The sequence below is a fragment of the Piliocolobus tephrosceles genome, chromosome 21 (genome assembly GCF_002776525.5).
Source record: "Piliocolobus tephrosceles isolate RC106 chromosome 21, ASM277652v3, whole genome shotgun sequence".
Classification (NCBI taxonomy): Eukaryota; Metazoa; Chordata; class Mammalia; order Primates; family Cercopithecidae; genus Piliocolobus; species Piliocolobus tephrosceles.
In genome coordinates, this window is record NC_045454.1 from 39,087,626 (window position 1) to 39,111,512 (window position 23,887).

General features: G+C 56.7%; 1 protein-coding gene across 4 annotated transcripts in view; it reads left to right on the forward strand.

Moving 5' to 3' along the window:
* RFX1 (regulatory factor X1) overlaps positions 1-23,887 on the forward strand; it is a 47,498-nt gene that overhangs the window by 13,228 nt on the left and 10,383 nt on the right. The window contains exons 2-10 of one of the 4 annotated variants that reach the window (XM_023188626.3): positions 197-568; positions 10,334-10,443; positions 10,660-10,743; positions 11,690-11,797; positions 13,237-13,353; positions 14,401-14,496; positions 14,862-15,191; positions 15,865-15,959; positions 20,995-21,379. In XM_023188626.3, the coding sequence (XP_023044394.1) occupies positions 250-568; positions 10,334-10,443; positions 10,660-10,743; positions 11,690-11,797; positions 13,237-13,353; positions 14,401-14,496; positions 14,862-15,191; positions 15,865-15,959; positions 20,995-21,379 (1,644 nt within the window). In that variant the 5' untranslated portion in view covers positions 197-249. The remainder of the gene's footprint in view (positions 1-196; positions 569-10,333; positions 10,444-10,659; positions 10,744-11,689; positions 11,798-13,236; positions 13,354-14,400; positions 14,497-14,861; positions 15,192-15,864; positions 15,960-20,994; positions 21,380-23,887) is intronic. The other 3 variants (XM_023188627.3, XM_023188628.3, XM_023188629.3) reach the window with 3 other exon arrangements.

The following is a 23,887-nucleotide window of genomic DNA, read 5'->3' on the forward strand; positions in this document are numbered from 1 at the left end:
CCGGTCCCCCTGCAGTGACGGGTTGGATATTTCTGGCCACCAGCCTGGGGATTTAATTAAGTTAGTGATGAACCCAAGCACATCTCCAGGGAGCCCAGAGCTGTCCCTGCTTTCTCTGCCTGTGGATTAATTCCTGTTTTTCCTTCTTTTGTTTTGTTTTGTTTTTCTCTCCCCTCTCCCCGTCTTTCTTCCCAAGGAATAAAAAAAAAAAAAAAAGCCTTATTTATTATCATTTTCCCCCCCGTTGGCATGGCAACACAGGCGTATACTGAGCTCCAGGCAGCCCCGCCACCATCCCAGCCGCCACAGGCCCCGCCACAAGCCCAGCCTCAGCCACCACCGCCACCACCCCCAGCGGCACCCCAGCCCCCACAGCCGCCCACCGCTGCTGCCACCCCTCAGCCTCAATATGTCACCGAGCTGCAGAGCCCCCAGCCCCAGGCACAGCCACCGGGCAGCCAGAAGCAGTACGTGACGGAGCTCCCGGCTGTACCCACACCCTCACAGCCGACTGGTGCGCCCACCCCGTCGCCTGCACCCCAGCAGTACATCGTGGTCACTGTCTCTGGTAAGTGCTGCGTGCTCGTGTGTCCCGAAAACTCCTCTCAGAGTTGTTCAGGTAGCCTAGCCTCCAGGTGTGAAGGCACAGGGCTGTCATGTTCCCCAAGGTTTCTGGATGGGACTTGGGGCATCACTAGGGCAGGGGTGCTCAAGCCATACAAGGAGGCCTCTGTCCCCCCAGACTCCTTCCCAGCAGAGCAGATCTTAGAGCTTCTGTTTTGGGTTTTATTTTGTTTTTTGAGACAGAGTCTCATTCTGTTGCCCAGGCTGGAGTGCAGTGGTGCAATCACAGCTCACTGCAGCCTCAACCTTCCAGGCTCAAGCAATCCTCCCACCTCAGCCTCCCAAGTAGCTGAGACACAGGTGCCCACCACCATGCCTGGATAATTTTTTTAATTTTTTGTAGTGATGGGGTCTCCCCATGTCGCTCAGGCAGGTCTGAAACTCCTGACCTCAGATGATCCTCCCACCTCAGTCTCCTGAGTTGCTGGGACTACAGGTGTGCAACTGTGCCCAGCTAATGTTTTTTTGTTTTTGTTTTTGTTTTTTTTGTGTGTTTTTTGTAGAAATGAGGTCTTGCCATATTGCCTAGGCTGGTCTCAAACTCCTGGGCTCAAGCAATCCTCCTGCCACAGCCTCCCAAAGTTCTGGGAATACAGGCATGAGCCACCATGCTCAGCCTCTTAGAGCTGTTCTGACCTCTCTTTGCAAGTAAGGTGTCCCTGGAAGAAGGGTTTGGGCAGTGGCATCAAAATTTGCAGGCACCTGTGGGAGACAGAGGGTGTGGTCCAGGCGTGGCCTGTCTACACACCAGTCTTTTGATCTCCCTGCTCTGGTTTCCTCATTTGTGATGTAATCATCATAGCTCCTCACTCTCAGGGGACACATGCGAGGGTCTAATAGCCAGGATGGCCTCGAGTGGGCACTTCAGGGAGGTCAGCTTTGGGGGGCCTGTACGTGTCACCTCCCCTTCCTAGAGGAGCCACGCTGTTGTTTTGGGCAGGATCCAGGCACTGGCCCTTTTCTTTGTTTTTGCTTTTCTTTCTCATGACATAGGCTAAGGCACACAGGACCTGCGTTGAGAGCAGGCCATCTTGGACAGACCTGTTGCCCTCTGAGCATTTCCCACAGTAAACGTAGTGATGATGTTTTGGCTTGTTTAGGGTCTGCCTGAGGGCTGGGTCTCTGTCTCAACTGACTCAGTGCTCTGATGGGAATGGTAGCACAGCCTGGGCATTGGGCTAGATTTGTGTGTTTTTTTGGTTTAGAGATGGGGTCTTGCTATGCTGTCCAGACTGACCTCGAACTCTTGGGCTCAAGCGATTCTCTTGCCTCAGCCTCGTGAGTAGCTGGGACTACAGGCCCCTGCCACTGTGCCCAGCTAATGTGTTTTTAATGTGCTGTGTGGAGGATGGAGGCCTCAGTGGGAGCCTGGATCACAGCTGGCTCTGGTCCTTCTCAGAATGGGACTGGGAGGGGTGAGACCATCAGGGCATCCTGAGGGGCTATGGAAGGGGTGGGTGAAGATGTGATTGGGGACCATAAGGTCATAAAGAGTCATCAAAATATGTAGCAGTTCGCCAAGTGCAGTGGCGCACGTCTGTAATCCCAGCACTTTGGGAGGCTGAGATGGGCGGATCACTTGAGGTCAGGAGTTCGAGACCAGCCTGGCCAACATGATGAAACCCCGGCTCTGAAAATTAGCTGGGTGTGGTGGCGCGAGCCTGTAATCCCAGCTACTCAGGAGGCTAAGGCAGGAAAAATCACTTGAACCCAGGAGGCAGAGGTTGCAGTGAGCTGAGATCGTGCCACTGCACTCCAGCCTGGGTGACAGAGCAAGAATCCTTGTCAAAAAAATATATATATAACGAAAAGTGTAGCAATTGGCCCCGTCGTGGAACAGAGCAGATGGGGCTGGGACCCTGGGCAGTGTCCCAGAGGCTTCTGGCAGTGTCTACATGGGAGGTCCAGGGTCTCTGGGAGAGGTTTGGGATGGGGACATGCAGGGACTCACGGCAGTGATTCTTTACTGTATGGACGGAGTGGAGATGTCCCCATGAGCGCCACACTTAGTGCCCTCCTGCCTGTGTAGACACAGCCCTGCCCTGGTTGAGGTCGGGCTGCGGACTGGTGAGCCTCTGGTGTGTTCTCAGCACTGCTCAGAAATCTTGCAACGTTTCTTTAACAGTGAACTTCATTCTCCAAGAAACCCATTCTCCCTCTACCCCACCTTCACCTCCATCATCTCTGTCTCATACTATGCTCCTGGTTCCTGACCCTGCAGGCAACCTTACTGGGGACAGAGTACCATCAGGCAACCACAGGGACCCCTTCTCCCGCCCAACTCCTTGGGTGCATCTGCACCCACCACCTCTGCCTTCTCCTTGGATTAAGCAGCATCGCCCATATCCAGGACACGCTTCTGCCATTGCTCCTTCTAGTCCCTTCTGCATGACTTAATCCCCCTCTTGCAGATCTTCCCATCCACCCATCAAGGTGGAAGAGCACCCATTTTGTTTATTTTTTATGTATTTATTTTTTGAGACAGGGTCTTGTTCTGTCGCCCAGGCTGGAGTGCAATGGTGCAATCATGGCTCACTGTAACCTCCAACTCCTGGATACTCTCACCTTAGCCTCCCAAGTAGCTGGGACTATAGGGATGTGCCACCACGCCCAGCTAATTTTTTTTTTTTTTTTGAAACAAAGTCTCGCTCTGTCACCCAGGCTGGAGTACAGTGGCGCAATCTCGGCTCACTGCAAGCTCTGCCTCCTGGGTTCACGCCATTCTCCTGCCTCAGCCTCCCAAGTAGCTGGGACTACAGGCGCCCGCCACCATGCCCAGCTAATTTTTTTATTTTTAGCAGAGACGGGGTTTCACTGTGTTAGCCAGGATGGTCTCGATCTCCTGACGTCGTGATCCGCCCGCCTAGGCCTCCCAAAGTGCTGGGATTACAGACGTGAGCCACCACGCCCAGCCTAATCTTTTAATTTTTTTGTAGCGACAGTTTCACTAGGTTGCCCAGGCTGGTCTTGAACTCCTGGCCTCAAACAATCCTCCCACTTCAGCCTCCCAAAGTGCCGAAATTACAAGTGTGAGCCACTGCGCCCAGCCAAGCCCCCATTTTATCCAGGAACCTCCAGCTCCTGGACCCCCTGCAGCTGGCCCCCTTTTTCCCAAAGATCCCCTCCTGTGAGGCCTCCAGGAGCCCTCTGCCCTGGTCTCCGCCCATCCCCCTGCAGCCCCTCCGTGGTCCCCTCTGCTGCTTCTCCTCATCTCCCTGACCTTGTCGGCAAAGGAGGGGGAGCCCCAGACTCAGGCCTGGGAACCTCTCTTATCTCCTGTAGTTCTCCTTTCACAATGGCCTCATCCTGTGTCCCAGCTCTCAATGCCCACATCGAGGTCTCCAGCCTGGGCTGCAACCCGGACCCCACATCCAGCCACTCTTAACTCATCCACTTGGTGTTGAACTCGCTGCAGGACAGTGCAGCCAAATTGAATTCTGCATTTTTCCCTCTTCAAATCTTTTCTCCTTCAAGACTTTCTCATCCTCCCAGGCCCACTGTCAGTCTTGTTTCTGTCCTCCTCCTCCTTGAGTAAGACCTCTTGGCTCTACCTCCTAAACTCTTCCAGAACCTACCCGCCTCTTCCACTTCTACGACCCCAATCCTGGTCCAGCTTCTGCCCTCACAGTCTGACCCCTCCCAGCAGTCAGAGGGAGTTGGTTCACAACTGCCCATTAGGTCCCGTCACATCCTAGCTCAACCCTGATGGCTCCAAGCCAGGTGGTTCCATGGGCCCTCTTTGAGACACCCCAGGCTAGGCTTTCTCACTCTAGGGGAGCAGGCTCCTTCCCCTGATACCTGACAAAAAAGAGCTTTAAAAGCTACACACACACACACACACACACACACTCTCTCTCTCTCTCTATATATATATATATATATGTGTGTGTGTGTGTGTGTGTATATATATAAGCTGGGCATGGTGGCGGGCACCGTAATCCCAGCTACTTGGGAGGTCGAGGCAGGAGAACCGCTTGAACCTGGGAGGTGGAGGTTGCAGTGAGCCAAGATTGTGCCATTGCACTCCAGCCTGGGCAACAAGAGTGAAACTCCGTCTCAAAAAAAAAAAAAAAAACAAACGCTCCACACACCCTGTGCCCCTATTAGCAAATGCCAAGCCCCTTCCTGCCAGCCTCGCAGCCTTGCACACTTCCACTCATCCCCTCACATACCTAGTCCAGCCCCTCTGGCCTTCCTACAGCTCCACAAATCCGCCAGGCTCAGTCCTGCCTCCTGACTTTTGCACTCTCGGTACCCTCTGCCAGGAGCACTCCCTGCCCCAGACCCCCTGGGAGCTTGCCTCTTGTCTCCCTCAGGTCTCTGCTCAGACACCACCCTTCTGACTCCCACACCTCCCTGCCCCTGCCCCCACTGCTCACTCTCTGTCTTCTTGTTTGTTTGTTTTTGAGACAGTCTCACTGTGTCACCCAGGCTGGATGCAGTGGTGCAATCTCGGTTCACTGCAACCTCCGCCTCCCGGGTTCAAGCGATTCTTCTGCCTCAGCCTCCTGAGTAGCTGGGATTACAGGGGACACCACCACGCCAGGCTAATTTTTGTATTTTTTGGTAGAGATGGCATTTTGCCATGTTGGCCAGGCTGGTCTCGAACTCCCTACCTCAAGTAATCTGCCTGCCTTGGCCTCCCAAAGTGCTGGGATTACAGGCATGAGCCACTGCGGCCCGCTGGTCTTCTTAACACTTATCATCACTTGGAGTTATGATAATGGGAGGGTGGGGGTGCCCACCTGCAGGCAGGGCTCTGTCAGTGCTCAGTCTCTGTGGAATGACTGAGGAGCACCAGCCTGACCCAGAACAGCCTAGAGGAGCACCTAGCACAGCCAGCATGTCCTGTCAGCTCCCGCATGGCTGACTGTTTGTAAGAGGCCTCGCATGTCACCAGTGGATGACTCCGCTTGGCCCCCAGAGTGTCTGATGGGTCCTGATCTACGCCCTAGGTGTGGGTCTTACCTGCTTCAGGGTCCAGGCTCCCTAGAGCCAGGGTCTGGAGTGGGCACACAGCTCCAGGCTCCACCACTCCCCAAGTCCTTCCACTCTTGGCCTTGGCTTCTCCAGCTCTTCCCGCACTCCCCCAGGGAGGCCCTGGTGCTTCAAAGTCAAGACCAAGTCCCCGCACTTTGGGAAGCTGAGGCAGGCAAATCACCTGAGGTCAGGAGTTCAAGACCAGTCTGGCCAACATGGCAAAACCCCGTCTCTAATAAAAATACAAAAATTAGCCAGGCGTGTTGGCGTGTGCTTGTAGTACCAGCTACTGGGGAGGCTGAGGCAGGAGAATCGCTTGAACCTGGGAGGTGGAGGTTGCAGCGAGCTGAGATCGCACCATTGCACGAAGAAGAGCAAGAAGTCAAGAGCAAGGCATGGTCTTTGGGTCAGACAGAGCCAGGCAGGACTCTAAGTAGCTGTGGGGCACGGGGAGGTGACCTGTCTCCCCCATCTTGGTAGTGCTCCCAGGAGGGTACTCTGTACCCAGGAGGGCAGGCTGCAGCAACCCTGCTGTCCCCAGAACTCTCTGGGGCTCACTTGGTCAGGCGGTGGCTTAGTCGCCTTTCACAGTGGTCCCAGGGAATTTCATTTCCCTGCCATCCACATTCTGGCAGTTGCCAGCCTGTCCCCAGAAGGGTCACTGGGCAGTGCTTCCTGGATTTGTTCTGAGGAAGAGGAGGTTGGCTTGTGCCCTGCCAGCTGTCCCCTCCCCCACCCCTTGCAGTAACTCCCCAGCCTTCCTCCCTGACCCTCTGCCAGGTTAGCGTCCCTCCTCATCTAAGGGTGGCCGGGGCCACGTGAGCGCCGGGGAAGCGGGAGTAACTGACACCAGTGAAGGCTGCCATAAGGCACCTGGGACTTCTCCCAAGCCAGGAGCAATCGGAGCTGACCAGAGACCCAGGGAGTCGGCAGGGAAGAGGAAGGGAGGGGCCTGGACCCAGTCTTGGAGCCTGGGGCTGGACGCCAGCCGACACCAACACCAGACACAGCTCACCCAGCCCCAGTCCACGCCTGCCCTGCCTAAAGGTGACTTTGGAGGTGGTAGGAAGGAAGATCAAGTTTCCCTGGTCAGGAACAATACTAGATCCATAAATCCCTGTTCTCAGAGGCCATCAGACTCTCCCAGAACCCAAGGCGGAAGGAGCGTGCTGTGGGCTCTGGCAGCCACTCCGGGGAAGGTGAAACTGAGCTGGCCTACAGGGAACGGGGCGCCCTGAAGGAGGGGCCGAGTCCAGCCCTTCTTCCCCGCTTCTCTCTCACTTGGGGTTTGGTGGGTCCAAGAAGAGTTGTGTCCAGACAGGGAAGTGGAGGGTGTTTGTCAGCGTTCTCAAGCACAGATGGGGAAACTGAGGTTGGAGCAGACACAGGACAGAGGACACTGGGGGCAGCAGGGGCCCCTCCAGGAGCCCCTGGGGCAGGAGGCAGAGAATCAGGTGGCTTCATTTGTCCATGGGGAAGGGGGCCAGGCCCCCACGGTGGATGCCAGGAGCCCAGCCTCTCGGGCCTCCCCTGGGCTCCCCCAAGTAGCTCATTTAAGGTTTGAGTAGGTCTAGATGGGCAAGTGCGGGGCTCGGGGAGGACGGGTGCCCACTTGTCAGAGTCATTCCACTGCTCAGAGACGTTGATGTGTCAGATTCAGGGACAGGAAATCGGCCGCCGTTTCCTGAGACAGTGGGGGCCTCCTTGGCCTCCTGCACGTGCCCAGAGTGGCGATCTCCGGCAGATAGATGCAGACGCTCGCTCGCAGACTCAGTGCCACCCCCCACTTCCCCTCCTGGCTTCCCTTCCCTGAAACACAGAGAGGGCCAGACCCAGCAGTGGAGGGGCCCTGCCCCGGCCGCAGGCAGACAGGGACAGCTGCACAGGAAGCCCTCATCCGCACGAGTCGCTCAGGCTCACCTGTTCAGCCTCGTGGCGCATCCCCTGGTGCCCTCCTGGGCTGGCAGGCACGGGGTCCCAGCCTTGAGGGCTACCCCAGAGGCAGGAGACAGGCAAGGCTGCTTCCTGGAGATAGCCACCTGGTCCCAGCAGGTCCCCAGGCCTCCTCCTGCTGTGGGTCCTGCTCAGGGACCAGTCCCTGAGCCCTGGAGGTGGTGGGGGCCAGCCCACCACTCCCTGCCCACCTTGAGCTTCCTGGGTGAGACACTATCCCTTAGGCTGGGCCTGAGTCCTTGGGCCCCACGGACCCAGGTGTGCAGGGCCAGACACGTGACTTGGGGCTGTCTCGGGTTTCTCTCAGGAGGGGCCCTCTCAGTGAGGGCCTCCTCCCTTATGGCCCAGGGAAGCCTAAGGATACCAGGGAAGATTCAGCAAAACATAGGGGCCTGTGGAATTGTCTGCACGGACAGCTGGTCAGGCAGGCCTGGGATTCACCAAATGCCCCACAGCCCACATGTGGCCACGCAGAGGCCTCCCCCGACACCTCCTCCCACATCTTGCAACCCCCGCCCCCAACACACACCCATGCCCTCTGTCCTTGACTTGGCCTTTGCATCTGCCCTGGGCAACCCTCCTGTCCTGTCCAGGCCCCTCTCATTCCTGTGCCCTGCCTGGACACCCGAGACCAAGTCTGGATACCTGGGTCCCCTTAGACCCCCAGCTTACTTTCCTTCCTGTGCCCATATACCGAAGTCCACACATCCCTGCCCTTGGGGCTCAACCCAGGCAGAACCAGTGACTCCAGGTTCCATGTGTGGTATGAGGTTTGTGTGGGCCCAGAGGGGAACCTGTGTCATGGCCTGCACGGTGGATGGTGCATTTGACCTTGGACAGATCACGTCCTTGCTTCTGGTCTCTGTTGCCTTGTCTGAAAATGGGTAATAAAAGCTCTTACCGTCAGCTGGGCGCAGTTGCTCACGCCTGTAATCCCAGCACTTTGAAAGACCGAGGTGGGCGGATCACTTGAAGCCAGGAGTTCAAGAGCAGCCTGGCCAACATGGCAAAACCCCGTCTCTACTAAAACCACAAAAATTAGCTGGGCGTGGTGGCGGGTGCCTGTAGTCCTAGCTACTCAGTGGGCTGAGGCAGGAGAATCACTTGAACCGGGAGGCGGAGATTTCAGTGAGCCGAGATTGCACCACTGCACTCCAGCCTGGGCGACTGTGAGACCCTGTCTCAAAAAAAAAAAGAGAGCTCTTAACGTCAGCCGGGCACAGTTGCTCACGCCTATAATTCCAGCACTTCGGGAGACAGAAGCAGGTAGACATGCTTGAGTCCGAGAGTTCGAGACCAGCCTGGGCAATATAGTGAGACCCCCCATCTCTACTAAAAATACAAAAATTAGCCGGACATGGTGGTGCATACCTGTAGTCCCAGCTATTTGGGAGGCTGAGGCAGGATAATTGCTTGAACCCCAGGGGACAGAGGTTGCAGTGAGCCAAGATCATGCTACTGCACTCCAGCCTGGGTGACAGAGCGAAACCCTGTCTCAAAAAACAAAAAACTCTTACTGTCTCTGGCTGTCCAGAGTCTAACATAACACCTGGTGTGCCAGAAGCAACACTAGCGTCTGCAGTGAGTTTAACTCCTTGCCCGTGGCCCTTCAGTCCTGCCGGGGGTTGGATAAACCCCTCTAAATCCACAAGAAAAATGGGCCTGGGACCTTGGCTCCTTGGCAGTGGAGGAAGGGCAGGTACATGTCCACCCCCAACCCCACCTCGGCCTCTGGAGCTGCTGGGGGTAAACCAGGTCACATGGAGGGGATGGGATGGGTGGCGTCCCAGCTGGGGTGAGGGTCTTCTAGCCAGCGCCTCTTGGGGACGCTTGCCTCTACCCCCAGCACCGCTGCTAATCACTTAGCAAGATGTGCATGAAATTTGACCTGTGCCTGCCCGATAGCGTCTCCGGGTACCAACCTCCCTCCTCAGCCCGCAGCGCTGCCCCAGCCCCGCGAAGGCCCTGTTCTGCTGGGGAGGGGACTGTTTTCCCAAGAGGGCAGGCAGGCTCTCCGCAGCCACCGGGGGGATTAGCGCCCCAAGGTTGCGGGTATAAAGCCACCTGCACACCCTGCTGTTCTATAGAGGCGGGCAAGGAGCAAAGAGGACCAGGCAGGCCCCCCTGGATGGACAGACGGACAGGGGGCGGGTGGGGCGGTGGGGGATGAGCGCCATGTTCTATGATTGCCTCTTCTCAGCTGCCTGTCAGCGTGAGTACCTGCCTCCCCCACTCCAAGCCCCTTGTGGTCCCCACCCCACTGAGGACAGAGGGTCAGGGAGGGAGGACTTGGCCACAGGCTAGCAAGACCTTCCAGGGACCACTCCTCCGAGCAGCTTCCACTCCTGGGAAGCCAGGGGTCACCCCAGAGAATGTGGCCCCAGCGCCTCGGTCCTTCTAGCACTGCCAGGATCCTGGAGTGGACAGTGAGTTCCCTGCCTGTCCACAAGTCCTGTCTGCTGGGAAGGGTCCAGCCTTCTGGGTCTTGAGCATCATAGCTCTTCAGTCACCCTATCTGGTCTGGCTTCAGGATGAGGAAAGCTGATGAGGGCTGCTTCCAGGTATTAAGGATCCTGGGTCCTGCAGGCTCCAGCCCACTCTGCCGCGTGGGCCCCTGATGGGTGCAGTCAGGGCTGGCTGGGGGTAAGCAGGACTTGGAGGGGCCTGACCTTGCTGGGGGTTGGCTTCAGGCTGCATCTTCCCCTCCAGGTGGGCTCAGGCTTAGGCTGGGGGCGGGGACAGCAGGAAGAGCTGACCTGGTGGCCCCTCCCCACAGAAGGTGCCATGCGGGCCAGCGAGACGGTGTCGGAGGCCAGCCCTGGCTCCACCGCCAGCCAGACCGGTGTTCCTACTCAGGTGGTTCAGCAGGTGCAGGGCACCCAGCAGGTAGGATGTGGCCCTCCCAGGGGGCGGGGGAGGGCCTGTGAGGGGGGCAGTGCAGGTTGCGGCCTTGGGGGCCTCGCCTCCCCTCCCTGCTTCCTGCTGGAGCCATCTGCTCACCTGTTCTTATCAAGATGTGCACAGCAGCCGCCCGGCCACCCAACCGCACCAGGCCTCCCTGGGGGAAGCGGCAGCTCAGCTCCTCCTGCCTTGTCTCCACAGCGGCTGCTGGTCCAGACGAGTGTGCAGGCCAAGCCGGGCCACGTGTCGCCCCTCCAGCTGACCAACATCCAAGTGCCCCAGCAGGTAAGGCTGGTGTACCTGGCCCCCACCCTGGAAGGCTTCCTCAGGGTGGAGGACCAACCCCCTGTGGCAAACCGGGATCTGTCCTCACCAGGATCGGAGGAAGATGCCCCATCCAGGGGCTGCCCTCCCTCCTGGCTCTGGGCAGTCACCACCCCAGGGTGAGACTATCAGGCAGGGGTCATCAGGGACAGAGGAGCTGCAGGAGCCACCTCAGCAGAGAGAATAGGATGTATAGTTGGGAAGATGATTTATGGGTCCAGCCTGGTGTCCTGAAGCAGAGAACCCAAGGCCAGGTTTCGAGTCAGGAGTCCATAGCCAGCACAGGGTGGTCTGTGCCCCAGAAGGCTGCACATGAGGTGCCAGGCTCACCCGTTTCCGACTGATCAGCACAGAACTGGACATAGTACTGTTGGGTTTTGCAATGGCTCAGTCTCGGCTCGCGGCAACCTCCGCCTCCCAGGTTCAAGCAATTCTCGTGCCTTAGCCTCCTGAGTAGCTGGGACTACAGGCATGCATCTCCATGCCCCACTAATTTTTGTATTATTAGTAGAAACGAGATTTCACCGTGTTGGTCAGGCTGGTCTCGAACTCCTGATCTCAGGTGATCTGCCTGCCTCGGCCTCCCAAAGTGCTGGGATTACAGGTGTGAGCCACCACACCCAGCCTAGTACTGCTGGGTTTTAAGGATGACAGCACATTCCACATGGCCTGACAATAACTCCGGCTCTGCCACTTCCTGGCTCTAGGACCTCAGATAAGCGCCTTTGCCGTCCTGAGCCTTGGTGTCACCCTCTGCGAAGCGGGGGCAGTAGCTGAGCTTCATCAGGGCTGTCAGGGCGATTCTGTGAGCTAACAGGAGTGAAGCACTTAGAATGTCGCCTGGCACTGCGCAGATGCTCGGTGCTGTCATCAGTGATCTGCCTTCCCTCTCCCTCCCTGGCTCCAGGCTCTTACCACGCAGCGTCTGGTGGTGCAGAGCGCAGCCCCAGGCAGCAAAGGTGGCCAGGTCTCCCTGACGGTCCACGGTACCCAGCAGGTGCACTCACCCCCAGAGGTAAGTGGTAGTCCTGTCGGCCGCCCTCCCCCCGATGTCTCCCCAGGTCAGCAATGTATCCCTATAGTATATTTGGGGCTCCCTGCCCCCCCGCCAAGCCTACTTACTCCTCCAAAGTCCTGCTTCCCTCTTCACTCCCAGTGCGACGCCCTTCTTGACCCCAGGTAGGGTGGCTTAGCTGCCCAATTCCTGGATCTGCCAGCTCTGAGCTAAGCGGCCGTGGAGCTCTGCTCTGGGAGCACCCGCCCCCAGGTGATTTCCTAGGTTGAGATGGCCCTGGCAGCTCGAGCTCAGGGAACTGCATTCGAGAAACAAAGCGGGTTCCTCTTCCCTCCAGAGGGTGGGACAGTCTCTTCCAGGAAGCCTCGGACCACAGGGTAGATTCTGGGGACCCCACCACCAGTGAGGGTGTTGAAGCCAGGCTGTGGATGCTGTCTGCATCAGGAGCTCAGGGTCAGATGACTGGCCCGGCCGCTTTCTCATGTGGGACTCTGGGCAGGCGTCTGAGCTTTGTTTGGTTTTTGAGACAGAATCTCGTTCTGTCCCCCATTCTGGAGTACAGTGGCTCAATCTCAGCTCACTGCAACCTCCAGCTCCCGGGTTCAAGCGATTCTCCTGCCTCAGCCTCCTGAGTAGCTGGGATTACAGGCGTGCTCCACCATGCCCGGCTAATCTTTGTATTTTTAGTAGAGATGGGGTGTTGGCCAGGCTAATCTTGAACTCCTGACCTCAGGTGATCTGCCTACCTCGGCCTCCAAAGTGCTGGGATTACAGGCGTGAGCCACCACGCCCAGCCCCTTTGAGCCTTCTGAGCCCCCAGTTTTCTCTGTGTCAAACAACTGATGGTATCAACCACCCCTCAGCTTGCGGTGGGCATTACAGCCTGAGGCACAGCGGGTCTCAGAGCAGACACAGGGCTCCATGGCCAGCCTGCCTGGGCTCAGCCCTGTGCCTCACTGCCTACAGCCGTGTGACCTGGGGCTTGTCCCTTCCCCTCTGCCCCTCCATTGGAAAGTGGGAGTGCCATGAGATTCCAATGAGTACATTCAAAGCACTCAGTGCAGTGTCTGGTGGGAGTTGGCCCAATATCACACCAGAGGCTGCTGTCATTGCTATAACCTTTGAGGATCAGCCCCTGGAGAGCGTCAGGGGTGCCGGAGGCACCACCCACCATCAACCAACCTTGCTGGGGAGGGTTAAACCCCCATCGTTGCCAGGAGTTGACTGGGGCCATTGCAGGGAGTAGGCATTTGGATGCATGGGACACAGTCAGCAGCCTGGGTGGTTGGGATAGGTCCCCACAGGCTGCCACCCTCCCCAGACAGCTCTCCTGAGAAGGGTGCATGTGAGGGCCCGGGTGTCCCAGAGGGAGTGTGAGCCCACCCCAGAGAGGATGCGAACCCACCCCAGTGGCACTCCTGTGTCTCCTTCCCTTACAGCAGTCGCCAGTGCAGGCCAACAGCTCTTCCAGCAAGACGGCTGGGGCCCCCACGGGCACAGTGCCACAGCAGCTGCAGGTCCACGGCGTCCAGCAGAGTGTCCCCGTCACCCAAGAGGTGCCAGGCCAAGGCGGGCAGTGGCTCGGGCCAGGGGTACCGGCCAGGCAGCCTCTGCAGCCCCTCATGGCTGTGCCTCTGGCCTATTAGAGCCCAGCCCATGTGGGTCCAGCCCCGGCCTGCCACCCTGGCCTTTAATAAGCATCTCTCCCTGTTTCCAGCCTCAGCATCCTGGGGCTGGAGGATGGGGGAGCCGTGGGGAGGAGGAAATTGGACCTCCTGGAAGGAGACTGGGGCATAGTGTGCCAGGGGAACCACTTGGAGAAACCACCTGAGCCTCTTTGGGCCCATTTGCCTGAAGGAAGCCCCGAGGCCACATCCTGGCTCCTTCTGGGCAGGGTTTCAGGGAGGGGACCCAGCGCCCAAATCCACACCCAGCCTCTGCAAGGAGGCAGAGCCCTGAGCTGGCGCAGGCTAAGACACTGGGACTGTGTGCCACCTGGTTGTTACCAACGAAGTTGAGGGGTTCCCAGCCCCTTGAAAACAGATGAAATCCATAGACCCTTTCCCAAATGTAAACAGAAACCGTGTCCCAGAGAATTCACAGATACTCCCCTGCCCGGCGCTAGAGCCCCCCAAACCTCCAGACCTGGGTCCAGGCCCCAGCTTCTCCACTCAGCACCCTCTTCCGCCAGCCTCCATCCCTGGCTCTGCACCCCTAGGATAATCCCCGCATCCCCACCACAGCACAGAACAGGGCAGACAGTTGACATGGGGGGCGGGGTGGGGACGAAAGATAACCCAAGGCCTTGCCTGTGGGTTCTTGGCACAGCTTCAGGGGCCTGTAGGGAGAGGGGGCGGAGAGCAGAGACCCCGCAGTTAGTCCCAGGTTCAACTCAGCCCTGTCGCTTCCTGGGAGCCTCACTTTGCTCCTGTGAGTAGGTGCCCATTAGTAATGGATCCAGCACCCTGCTTGCTTGGCTGGAAAACGGCGGCCTCTTGCTTACGGTGTGCTGTGAGCTTTACAGAAGCTCGCCCGTGCAGGGGCTGGGTGGGTTGACGGCCATCGTTGCCATCGTCATCTTAACGTTGCCTTTCCCCTCCCAGAGGTCTGTGGTCCAGGCCACTCCACAAGCTCCCAAAGCCGGCCCGGTGCAGCCGCTGACCGTGCAGGGCCTCCAGCCAGTCCACGTGGCTCAAGAGGTGTGTGTCTCCCCCTCCTACCCCAGGGGCAAAGGGGCTGGTCCCGGGCTGGGGCTGGGGAGTGCAGGCCCCTGAGGCCGCAGGGAGGGAAGCCTCAGTGAGCTGCAGACCCTGCCCTAGATCCTTCCTCTTTCCTGGCCCCCTGGCAGCTCAGGGTCCAGGTTTTGCTAAGAGAGATCTGGATTCAAATCCCGCTTCTTTCTTGCGTGGCCCTGGGTCAGTTCTAACCCCTCTTCGAGACCCCGGGCGGCGGGGATCTTCCCTCGGGTGGCTGCGTGCGCGCTCAGCAACCCGGTGGGTGGAGGCCTGGAGCCCCACCCGCGGCCGCCCCCGTTGACCCCCCAGTGTCTCTGTTTGTCCTCCAGAGCTCAGACAGTCAGTTTCCCGCTAGGAAGGCAGAGCAGCGAGATCCCCGGCCCACGCCGCCGCCGGAGCCGCCGCCCCGGCCGCCCGCGTGCAGCGGCGAGGCCCCGCAGCTAGGCAGCCCCGAGCCGCCGCCGCCCCATTACGAGCCGGGCGCCGAGCAGTGGGTGGAGCTGGTGGGCGTGCTGCCCCCACACCTGCTCCTGCCGCAGCAGAAAGTGGTCTTCGAGCCACTGCCCCGGCTCCCGGCCCGAGCCAGCCCCGACCAGAGGGTCAGGATCCAGAGAATCCCCCAGGTGCTAGTGTTCGGCACGGCCGCCACGGCCCTCAAAGTAGGTGGCGGACGCACGGGCGGGGGGCAGCGGGCGGGCGGGGGCGGGGGCGCCCGGTCTGGGCCGCCCACCAGGCCCCGCAAGCCCTGTAGACCCCACCTCCGCCCGACGGGTCGGTCTGGGGACCCGCCTCTGACTCCCCACCCAAGCCCAGTCCAGGTCCCAGCTCCGCCCCTGCAGACAAGGGTGGGGGGATGGAGGTTGGGGGACTCAGGCCCCGCCCCTAAGGCCCTGTCAGTGATTCCAGGTTCTGTCCCACCAACCGGGGCCCCAGGCTCCGCCCCTCACATCCTGTGCCCTGTTTCCAGGCCCCGCCCCTGAGGCCCTTTCTGTAGCTCCAGGCTCTGGCTCCAGCGATAGTCTTGCCCAGGTGCCTGGGATCCAACCTTCACGCCCACTGCAGGACCCGTTTCGGGTCCCCTCCTCTGCCCGTCAGGCCCAACCCTTGCTGTCCCCAGTCGAAGCCGAGAGTCCCGGCTTCTCCTCGTGACACAGCTCTTCCTGATCCCCAGCCCTGGCCTCCTCCAGGGTGTTTTGTTGCGAGTCCGGAAGCCACCCTTGGGGTCCGGGAGCTGGGCGTCAGGGATAGCCTGGGTGGACACCAGCCCTTTAGAGGCAGAACTGTAGGAGCTGGCCCACGCCTGACCCTCCACGTGCCCTTCCTCTGCCCCAGGTGCAGCAGCTCCAGCAGGTGCCCGTCCCACACGTGTACTCCAGCCAGGTGCAGTATGTGGAGGGCGGCGATGCCAGCTATACGGCCAGTGCCATGTAAGTGAAGGGAGAGGGGTGGGTGAGGGAGTCGGGTCTTCCCTGGACCCTCCCCAGGCTCCCAGGACACCAGGCCCCAGTCCCACCCCTAGCAGGCCATCTGGCCTTCAAGGCCTCAGGTGACAGACACACAGGTGGGCACTCCCCAGGGGCCGCCACAGTCACGAAAAGTGGCGAAGCAGAGGGACCCTCGAAGGTTGGAAAAGGCACCCTGGCGTAGCTTGGGGCTTGGGAGTCAAATGAGCCTGGTTTTTAACCAAAAAAAAAAATGACCAGGCGCGGTAGCTCACCTCTGTAATCCCAACAATTTGGGAGGCCTAAGTGGGTGGATCACTTGAGGTCAGGAGTTCAAGACTAGCCTGGCCAACATGGTGAAACCCTGTCTCTACTAAAAACACAAAAGTTAGCCAGACGTGGTGGCAGGCACCTCTAATTCAAGCTACTCAGTAGGCTGAGGCAGAAGAATTGATTGAACCCAGGAGGCAGAGGTTGCAGTGACCTGAGATCGTGCCACTGCAACTCCAGCCTGGGCGATAGAGCGAGACTCCATCTCAAAAAAAAAAAAGTAATTTGACTCTCAACCCTGTCCCATAGGGGATGCTGTGACCGGTTTCTTTGTTTCCTTCCAGAGATACTCTAAGAACAGAAACTCTAGCCCTCTACCCATTTTTTTCTTTCTTTCATTTTTTTTTTTTTTTTTTTTTGAGATGGAGTCTTACTTTGTCGCCAGGCTGGAGTGCAGTGGCATGATCTCGGCTCACTGCAACCTCCGCCTCCTGGGTGCAAGCGATTCTCGTGCCTCAGCCTCCCGAGTAGCTGGGATTACAGGCACACACCATCACACCCAGCTAATTTTTGTACTGTTAGTAGAGATGGGGTTTCACCACGTTGGTCAGGCTAGTCTTGAATTCCTGACCTCATGATCCACCCGCCTCACCTCCCAAAGTGCTGGGATTATAGGCATGAGCCACCACAGTGGCCTCTTTTTTTCTCTTTTTTTTGAGACAGGGTCTCACTCTGTCACCCAGGCCAGAGAGAAGTGCTCACTGCAGTTCACGGGCTCAAGCAATCCTCTTACCTCAGCCTCCCTAGTAGCTGGGACTACAGGTGTGCACGACCATGCTCAGCTAAATTTTTTATTTTTGGAGAGATGGGGTTTTGCCATGTTGCCCAGGCTCATCTCCTCGAACTCTTGGACTCAAGTGATCCTCCCCTCTTGGCCTCCCAAAGTGCTGGGATTATAGGCATGAGCCACTGTGTCCAGCCTTTACCCCCTTTTTTTGGTCAGAAATAGAGGCAGGACATTCCATCCATACCTTCTTTCTTTCCTGGCTCTTCTCCCACATGTCCTCGTGGATCCTGGTCACCCTCTTAGCTGCTGTGTAATAACCCCTGTACAGATGCAGCAGCCACGATGTCATCAGTCCCCACCCAGTGATGCGTGGGGGACTTCTTCCCCTCCCTGGGTGCAGCTCATACTACTATGTATGAGCCATGGCAGGCAGGTGCCACATCCTGGCCCCACTTCAGTCCCAGCTCTGGCTCCTCACTGGAGATCCTCCATGCCACCTTGCCTCTCCCATCTCCACAGAAATCGCTGCAGTACTAGAGTTACTGTTGGTTTAGTTTCTAGAGGTTTCACCCGGTTTTCTTTGCATTTGCGTGATTTTTTTCGTCCCTGCCACGTGTTCTTCTGGGGACAACGCTGGGATTGGTTAGCTCATGGATTGGCTTAGTCCTAGGGTCATGATGCTCTGACCGACCCCAAGGGGCCTGGTCTAGACACCTGAATCGTAAGGCTTGGTCCCTGGCTTCCGGCTACCTCACAGTTCCATCCGTTTCTTTCCAATGCTGCTAATTTTTTCACTGTGTGGTTGAGCCAAGCTGGCAGGGGCCAGACAGGGCATTGCAAAGAGGAGCCTGGTGTCCGAGGGTTCCTGCTGCCATCCCTGGTAGCGTCTCTGCTGTCTCTCCTTTGCCTGTCTGAATTCCTCACTCAGTGATCGTAGTGTGTGTGATTGCACCTAGTTCATCGTTGTTATCGGATTTTTCTGCTACAAGAAGTTGTTGGGGGCCACTCCTGCTGTCAACTGCCCTCTCCTTCTGTCTCTCCTTCTGAGTGAATTACTGCAAGTTCCCAACCCTTTGCCAGCCCTATCCCCACCCGGACTAAAGCCACAGCCTCTGGGCCTCCATCCCTGGTCCTGTTCTGGGGCACATCCAGAGCCGCACACATTCATTTATTCAGTCATTCAGCAACCATCTACTGAAGCAACATTTTTGCAGCACACGTTGCATGCTGGGTGCCCAGGAGTGAGCAGGCTGTGGCCCCCGCCTTGGAGAAGTGGGGGCATTTGCTCAGGTCATGTGCTCTTGGTGTCATTTTGTGTGGTAGACATAGGGCAGGACAGAAAGATCGAGAGCTGGACCTGGTATCTGACAAAGACCATGCTTCCATATCTCCTTCCACTGTCAACTCCCTCTCTTTGTTCACCCACAACCACTCGGGCCTGCATGGCTCCCTCCCCTGCCACCTTCAGAGTTTGAGTCAGGCCACCTCTTGACTGACCACGCTGTCTTTCTGGATGTTTATTTTTATTTTTTTTGAGATGGAGTTTCTCTCTTGTTGCACAGCTGGAGTGCAATGGTGCAGTCTTGGCTCACTGCAACCTCTGCCTTCAGGGTTCAAGCGATTCTCCTGCCTCAGTCTCCTGAGTAGAGTAGCTGGGATTACAGACGTCCACCACCACACCTGGCTTTTTTGTATTTTTAGTAAAGACAGGATTTCATTATGTTGGCTAGGCTGGTCTCGAACTTCTGACCTCAGGTGATCCACCCGCCTTGGCCTCCCAAAGTGCTGGGATTACAGGTGTGAGCCACTGCGCCTGCCCGCCCCCCTTTTTCTTTTTTTTTTCTTTTCTTTTTTTTTTTTTTTTTTTGAGGTGGAGTTTCACTCTGTCACCCAGGCTGGAATGCAGTGGTGTGATCTCAGCTCAGTACACCCTCGGCCTCCTGGGTTCAAGTGATCCTCCTGCCTCAGCCTCCTGAGTAGCTGGGACTACAGGCGCCTGCCACCACGCCCGGCTAGTTTTTTGTATTTTTTAGTAGAGATGGGGTTTCACCGTGTTAGCCAGGATGGTCTCGATCTCCTGACCTCGTGATCCGCCCGCCTTGGCCCCCCAAAGTGCTGGGATTACAGGCTTGAGCCACCGCGCCCGGCCTCATTTTTGTATTTTTAGTAGAGATGGTTTCACCATGTTGGCCAGGCTGGTCTCAAACTCCTGACCTCAAGTGAGTCACCCGCCTCATCCAAAGTGCTGGGATTACAGGTGTGAGCCACTGCACCTGGCCTAATGCTATGTTTTTAATCACTAGTACTTTGAAAGAGTTCGAAGATCAAAACTACGTCCAATGATGTTTAGTGAGATGGTGAGAGGTGCCCCCCGCCTGTCCCCCTCGATGGAGCCCTCCACGCTCACAGATGACATACATGCATACCACATGCAATGCATTCTTCCCTATTGTTCGGTCACACGGTCCCCACCCTTCTCTGCCTCTTATCTGCCCTGTGGTAGGTTCTGGAGCTTGTTCTTTCCGGGGACGACGAGCCCTGCCTCCTTCTCTTTCACCCCTGCGTAAGATTCCATCATCTTTTATTTAACAGCCCCTTGAGGTTGAACCCCTGGTGGTTTTTATGCTTGTGACGATTTGCAGCCTCAAGCCTGTGTCACCATTGCCCATCCTGTCACGGGATATCTGAAGGAGAGAGGATTTCCCAGCCTGGGATTGGTAGCTTGGCTCAGGGGAAACATATCTGCATTCCTGATGGTCTCCTCCAATCACAGCGTCGCCTTCTTTAGCCCCACCCCCTTCCTGCTTCACTCACTGGCTGGTCACCTTCTGTTATGATCTCTCATTTACCTTTGCACGTGGCTTCTTGCCCGTCTCCCCAACTAGACCGTCAGCTCCTGCAGGGGCCGGGGCTTTTCATTCTTGTCCATTGCTGTGTCCAAAGTGTGTAAAACAGTGCCTAGCACACCGTAGGCACTCAAAGCACTTGTCAATTTTATTTTTTTAATGAAGTGTGTAGTGTGTAGCATTGCAAGTTCCCTAACCCTTAAGTTTTTTTTTTCTTTTTTTTAATTAAAAGACAGGGTCAGCCAGGTGTGGTTACAGGCATGTGGCTCATGCCTATAATTCCAGCACTGTGGGAGACTGAGGCGGGCTTATCACTTGAGGTCAAGAGTTCGAGACCAGCCTGGCCAACATGGTGAAACCCCGAATTTACTAAAAAAATACGAAAATTAACCCGGCGTGGTGGTGTGCCCCTGTATTCCCAGCTCCTCGGTAGGCCGAGGCGGGAGGATAACTTGAACCCAGGAGGCGGAGGTTGCAGTGAGCCAAGATTGTGCCACTGCACTCTAGCCTCAGTGACAGAGAGAGACTCTGTCTCAATAAGTAAATAAATAAATAAAATAACAAAAATAAAAAGCCAGGGTCTCACTGTCTCCTAGGCTTTGGTGCAGTTGTAGTATGGTTATAGCTCCCGATAGCCTTGAACTCCTGGCCTCAAGGGATCCTCCTGCCTCAGCCTCCCAAGTAGCTGGGATTGCAGGTGTGCACCACCACGCCTGGCTAATCTTTATATTTTTTGTAGAGATGGGTTTTCACTATCCTCCTGGGTTTCAACGATCCTCCTGCCTCTGCTTTCCAAAGTGCTGGGATTACAGGCAGGAGCCACCATGCCCGGCTGAGTTCCCTTACCCTTCTATCTTGATTTCCTAATTTCCGAAGTGGGGAAGGTGACTCCAATGCCAGAGGACTGGCTGCTTTGATGATTATATGAAATACTGCCCATCAGGCACTCAGGATGGTATCCAGTCCATTGTAGGTGCATGCTAGGATCTGCTCCTTGCTGCAGGGGGGCTTCTGCTTCCCCAGTCCCCTCCTGGTACCCCCCTTCCTGCCTAGTCATGCACCTTGGTCCCCCAGTTCTCATCCCCCTGACTCTACCCCGGCTTTGCCTCTTTCCTAGCCGTTCCAGCACCTACCCCTACCCCGAGACGCCGCTGTACACGCAGACGGCAAGCACCAGCTACTACGAGGCCGCGGGCACGGCCGCCCAGGTCAGCACCCCCGCCACCTCCCAGGCAGTGGCCAGCAGTGGCTCCATGCCCATGTACGTGTCCGGCAGCCAGGTCGTTGCCAGCTCCACCAGCACTGGGGCTGGGGCCAGCAACAGCAGCGGAGGTGGTGGCAGTGGTGGTGGCGGCGGCGGCGGGGGAGGCGGTGGCGGGGGTGGCAGTGGCAGCACCGGAGGCGGCGGCAGTGGAGCAGGCACCTACGTGATCCAAGGTGGCTACATGCTGGGCAGTGCCAGCCAGTCTTACTCCCACACCACCCGTGCCTCGCCAGCCACGGTAAGTGCCCCAGCCCGGGCCCCAGAGGAGGCAGGCGGTGGTGGGTGGTGGGTGGTGGGCACTAGAAGCCAAGTCCATGACAGTGGTTACCAGCCACCGTTAGCAGGAGCCTGTGTGGCCTCCAATGAAGAGCACATATGCAGATGTCCTGGGATTGAATGCTGTGTAGCCTCAGATAAATTACTCAGCCTCTCTGGGCCTCCATTGATAGGCATGAACTTCTTAAAACAATACTACAGAAGTGTCTATTGTTGGCTGGGCGCTGTGGCTCACACCTGTAATCCCAGGACTTTGGGAGACCGAAGTAGGTGGATCACCTGAGGTCGGGAGTTCAAAACCAGCCCAACCGATATGGTGAAACTCCATCGCTACTAAAAATACAAAAATTAGCCGGGCATGTTGCTGTGCACCTGTAATCCCAGCTACTTGGGAGGGTGAGGCACGAGAATTGCTTGAACTTGGGAGGTGGAGGTTGCAGTGAGCAGAGACTGCGCCACTGCACTCAAGCCTGGGAGACAGCGAGATTCTGTTTCAAAAAAAAAAAAAAATTCTGTCTATTCTTTTTTTTTTTTTGAGACAGGGTTTTGCTCTGTCCTCCAGGCTGAAGCACAGTAGTATAATCGTAGCTCACTGCAGCCTCAAACTCCCAGGCTCAAGTGATCCTCGCAAGTAGCTGGGACTACAGGCGTGCACCACCATGTCTGGCTAATTTTTTTGTTTGTTTAAGACTGAGGCTCGCTCTGTTGCCAGGCTGAAGTGCGGTGGCGCAATCTCAGCTCACTGCAACCTCCGCCTCCTGGATTCAAGCGATTCTCCTGCCCCAGCCTCCCAAGTAGCTGGGACTACAAGCGCACCACTCTGCTCAGCTAATTTTTGTATTTTTAGTAGAGACAGGGTTTCACCATGTTGGCCAGGATGTTCTCGATCTCCTGACCTCGTGATCCACCCTCCTTGGCCTCCCAAAGTGCTGGGATTATAGACGTGAGCCACCACGCCTGGCCGATTTAAAAAATTTTTTTTTGTAGAGACAGGATCTCACTCTGTTGCCTAGGCTGGTCTCGAAATCCTGGCCTCAGGCGATCCTCCCAGCCATCTATTCTGATTAAAATTGATGATAGAGAATAGATAATGAGGGCAGAGAGAAGCCAGCACTGCAGTGGGGAGCTTCCTGAACAGGGTTCTTCCACCATTGGGAAGGCTGGTGCTGGAACCTCCCTGTGCCTAGAAGAGGCTGTGTGAAGTCCGTGGGGCAGCCCTGGATTCCAACCCCAACCGGGCCCTTCAACAATTGTGTGACTGTGGGGTGGGTCAGCGTGGGTGGTCCTGGTGGTCCCTCATGGTCCTGATGTAGCCTGGCTTCTAGTCTAGTCTTTTTTTTTCTTTTTTGAAGATGGAGTTTTGCTCTCGTCACACAGATTGGAGTGCAGTGGCGCAATCTCAGTTCACTATAACCTTCCCACCTCCCAAGTTCAAGCAATTTTTGTGCCTCAGCCTCTTGAGTAGCTGGGATGACAGGTGCCCACCACCACACCTGGCTAATTTTTGTGTTTTTAGTAGAGACAGGGTTTCACCATGTTGGCCAGGCTGGTCTCTAACTTCTGACTTCAGGTGATCCGCCCGTCTTGGCCTCCCAAAGTGCTGGGATTACAGGCAGGAGCCACCGCTCCTGGCTTGGAAATTTGATTTTCTTCACTCTACATAAATTAATACAATTTTTTTTTTTTTAGAAGAAATCTTGCCTGTTGCACAGGCTGGAGTGCAGTGGTGCGATATTGGCTCACTGCAACCTCTGCCTCCCAGGTTCAAACGATTCTCCTGTCTCAGCCTCCCAAGCAGCTGGGACTACAGGCGCACACCACCACTCCCAGCTAATTTTTGTATTTTTAGTAGAGATGGGGTTTCACAATATTGACCAGGCTGGCCTCAATCTCCTAATCTCATGACCCACCCACCTGCCTTGGCCTCCCAAAATTCTGGGATTACAGGCGTAAGCCACTGCGCCCTGCTAATTTTTTTTTTTTTTTTTTTTTTTTTGAGACAAGGTCTCACTGTTATCCAGGCTGGAGTACACTGGCTCGACCACAGCCGACTGCAGCCTTGAATTTCTGAGCTGAAGGGATCCTCTTGCCTCAGCCTCCCAAATACCTGGGACTGCAGGCGTGCACCACAACACTAGCTAATTTTTTTTTTTTTTTTTTGAGACGGAGTGTCACTCTGTCGCCCAGGCTGGAGTGTAGTGGCCGGATCTCAGCTCACTACAAGCTCTGCCTCCCGGGTTTACGCCATTCTCCTGCCTCAGCCTCCCGAGTAGCTGGAACTACAGGTGCCCGCCACCTCGCCCAGCTAGTTTTTTGTATTTTTTTAGTAGAGACGGGGTTTCACCGTGTTAGCCAGGATTGTCTCGAACTCCTGACCTCGTGATCCACCCGCCTCGGTCCCCCAAAGTGCTGGGATTACAGGCTTGAGCCACTGCGCCCGGCCAACACTAGCTAATTTTTTTTTTTTTTT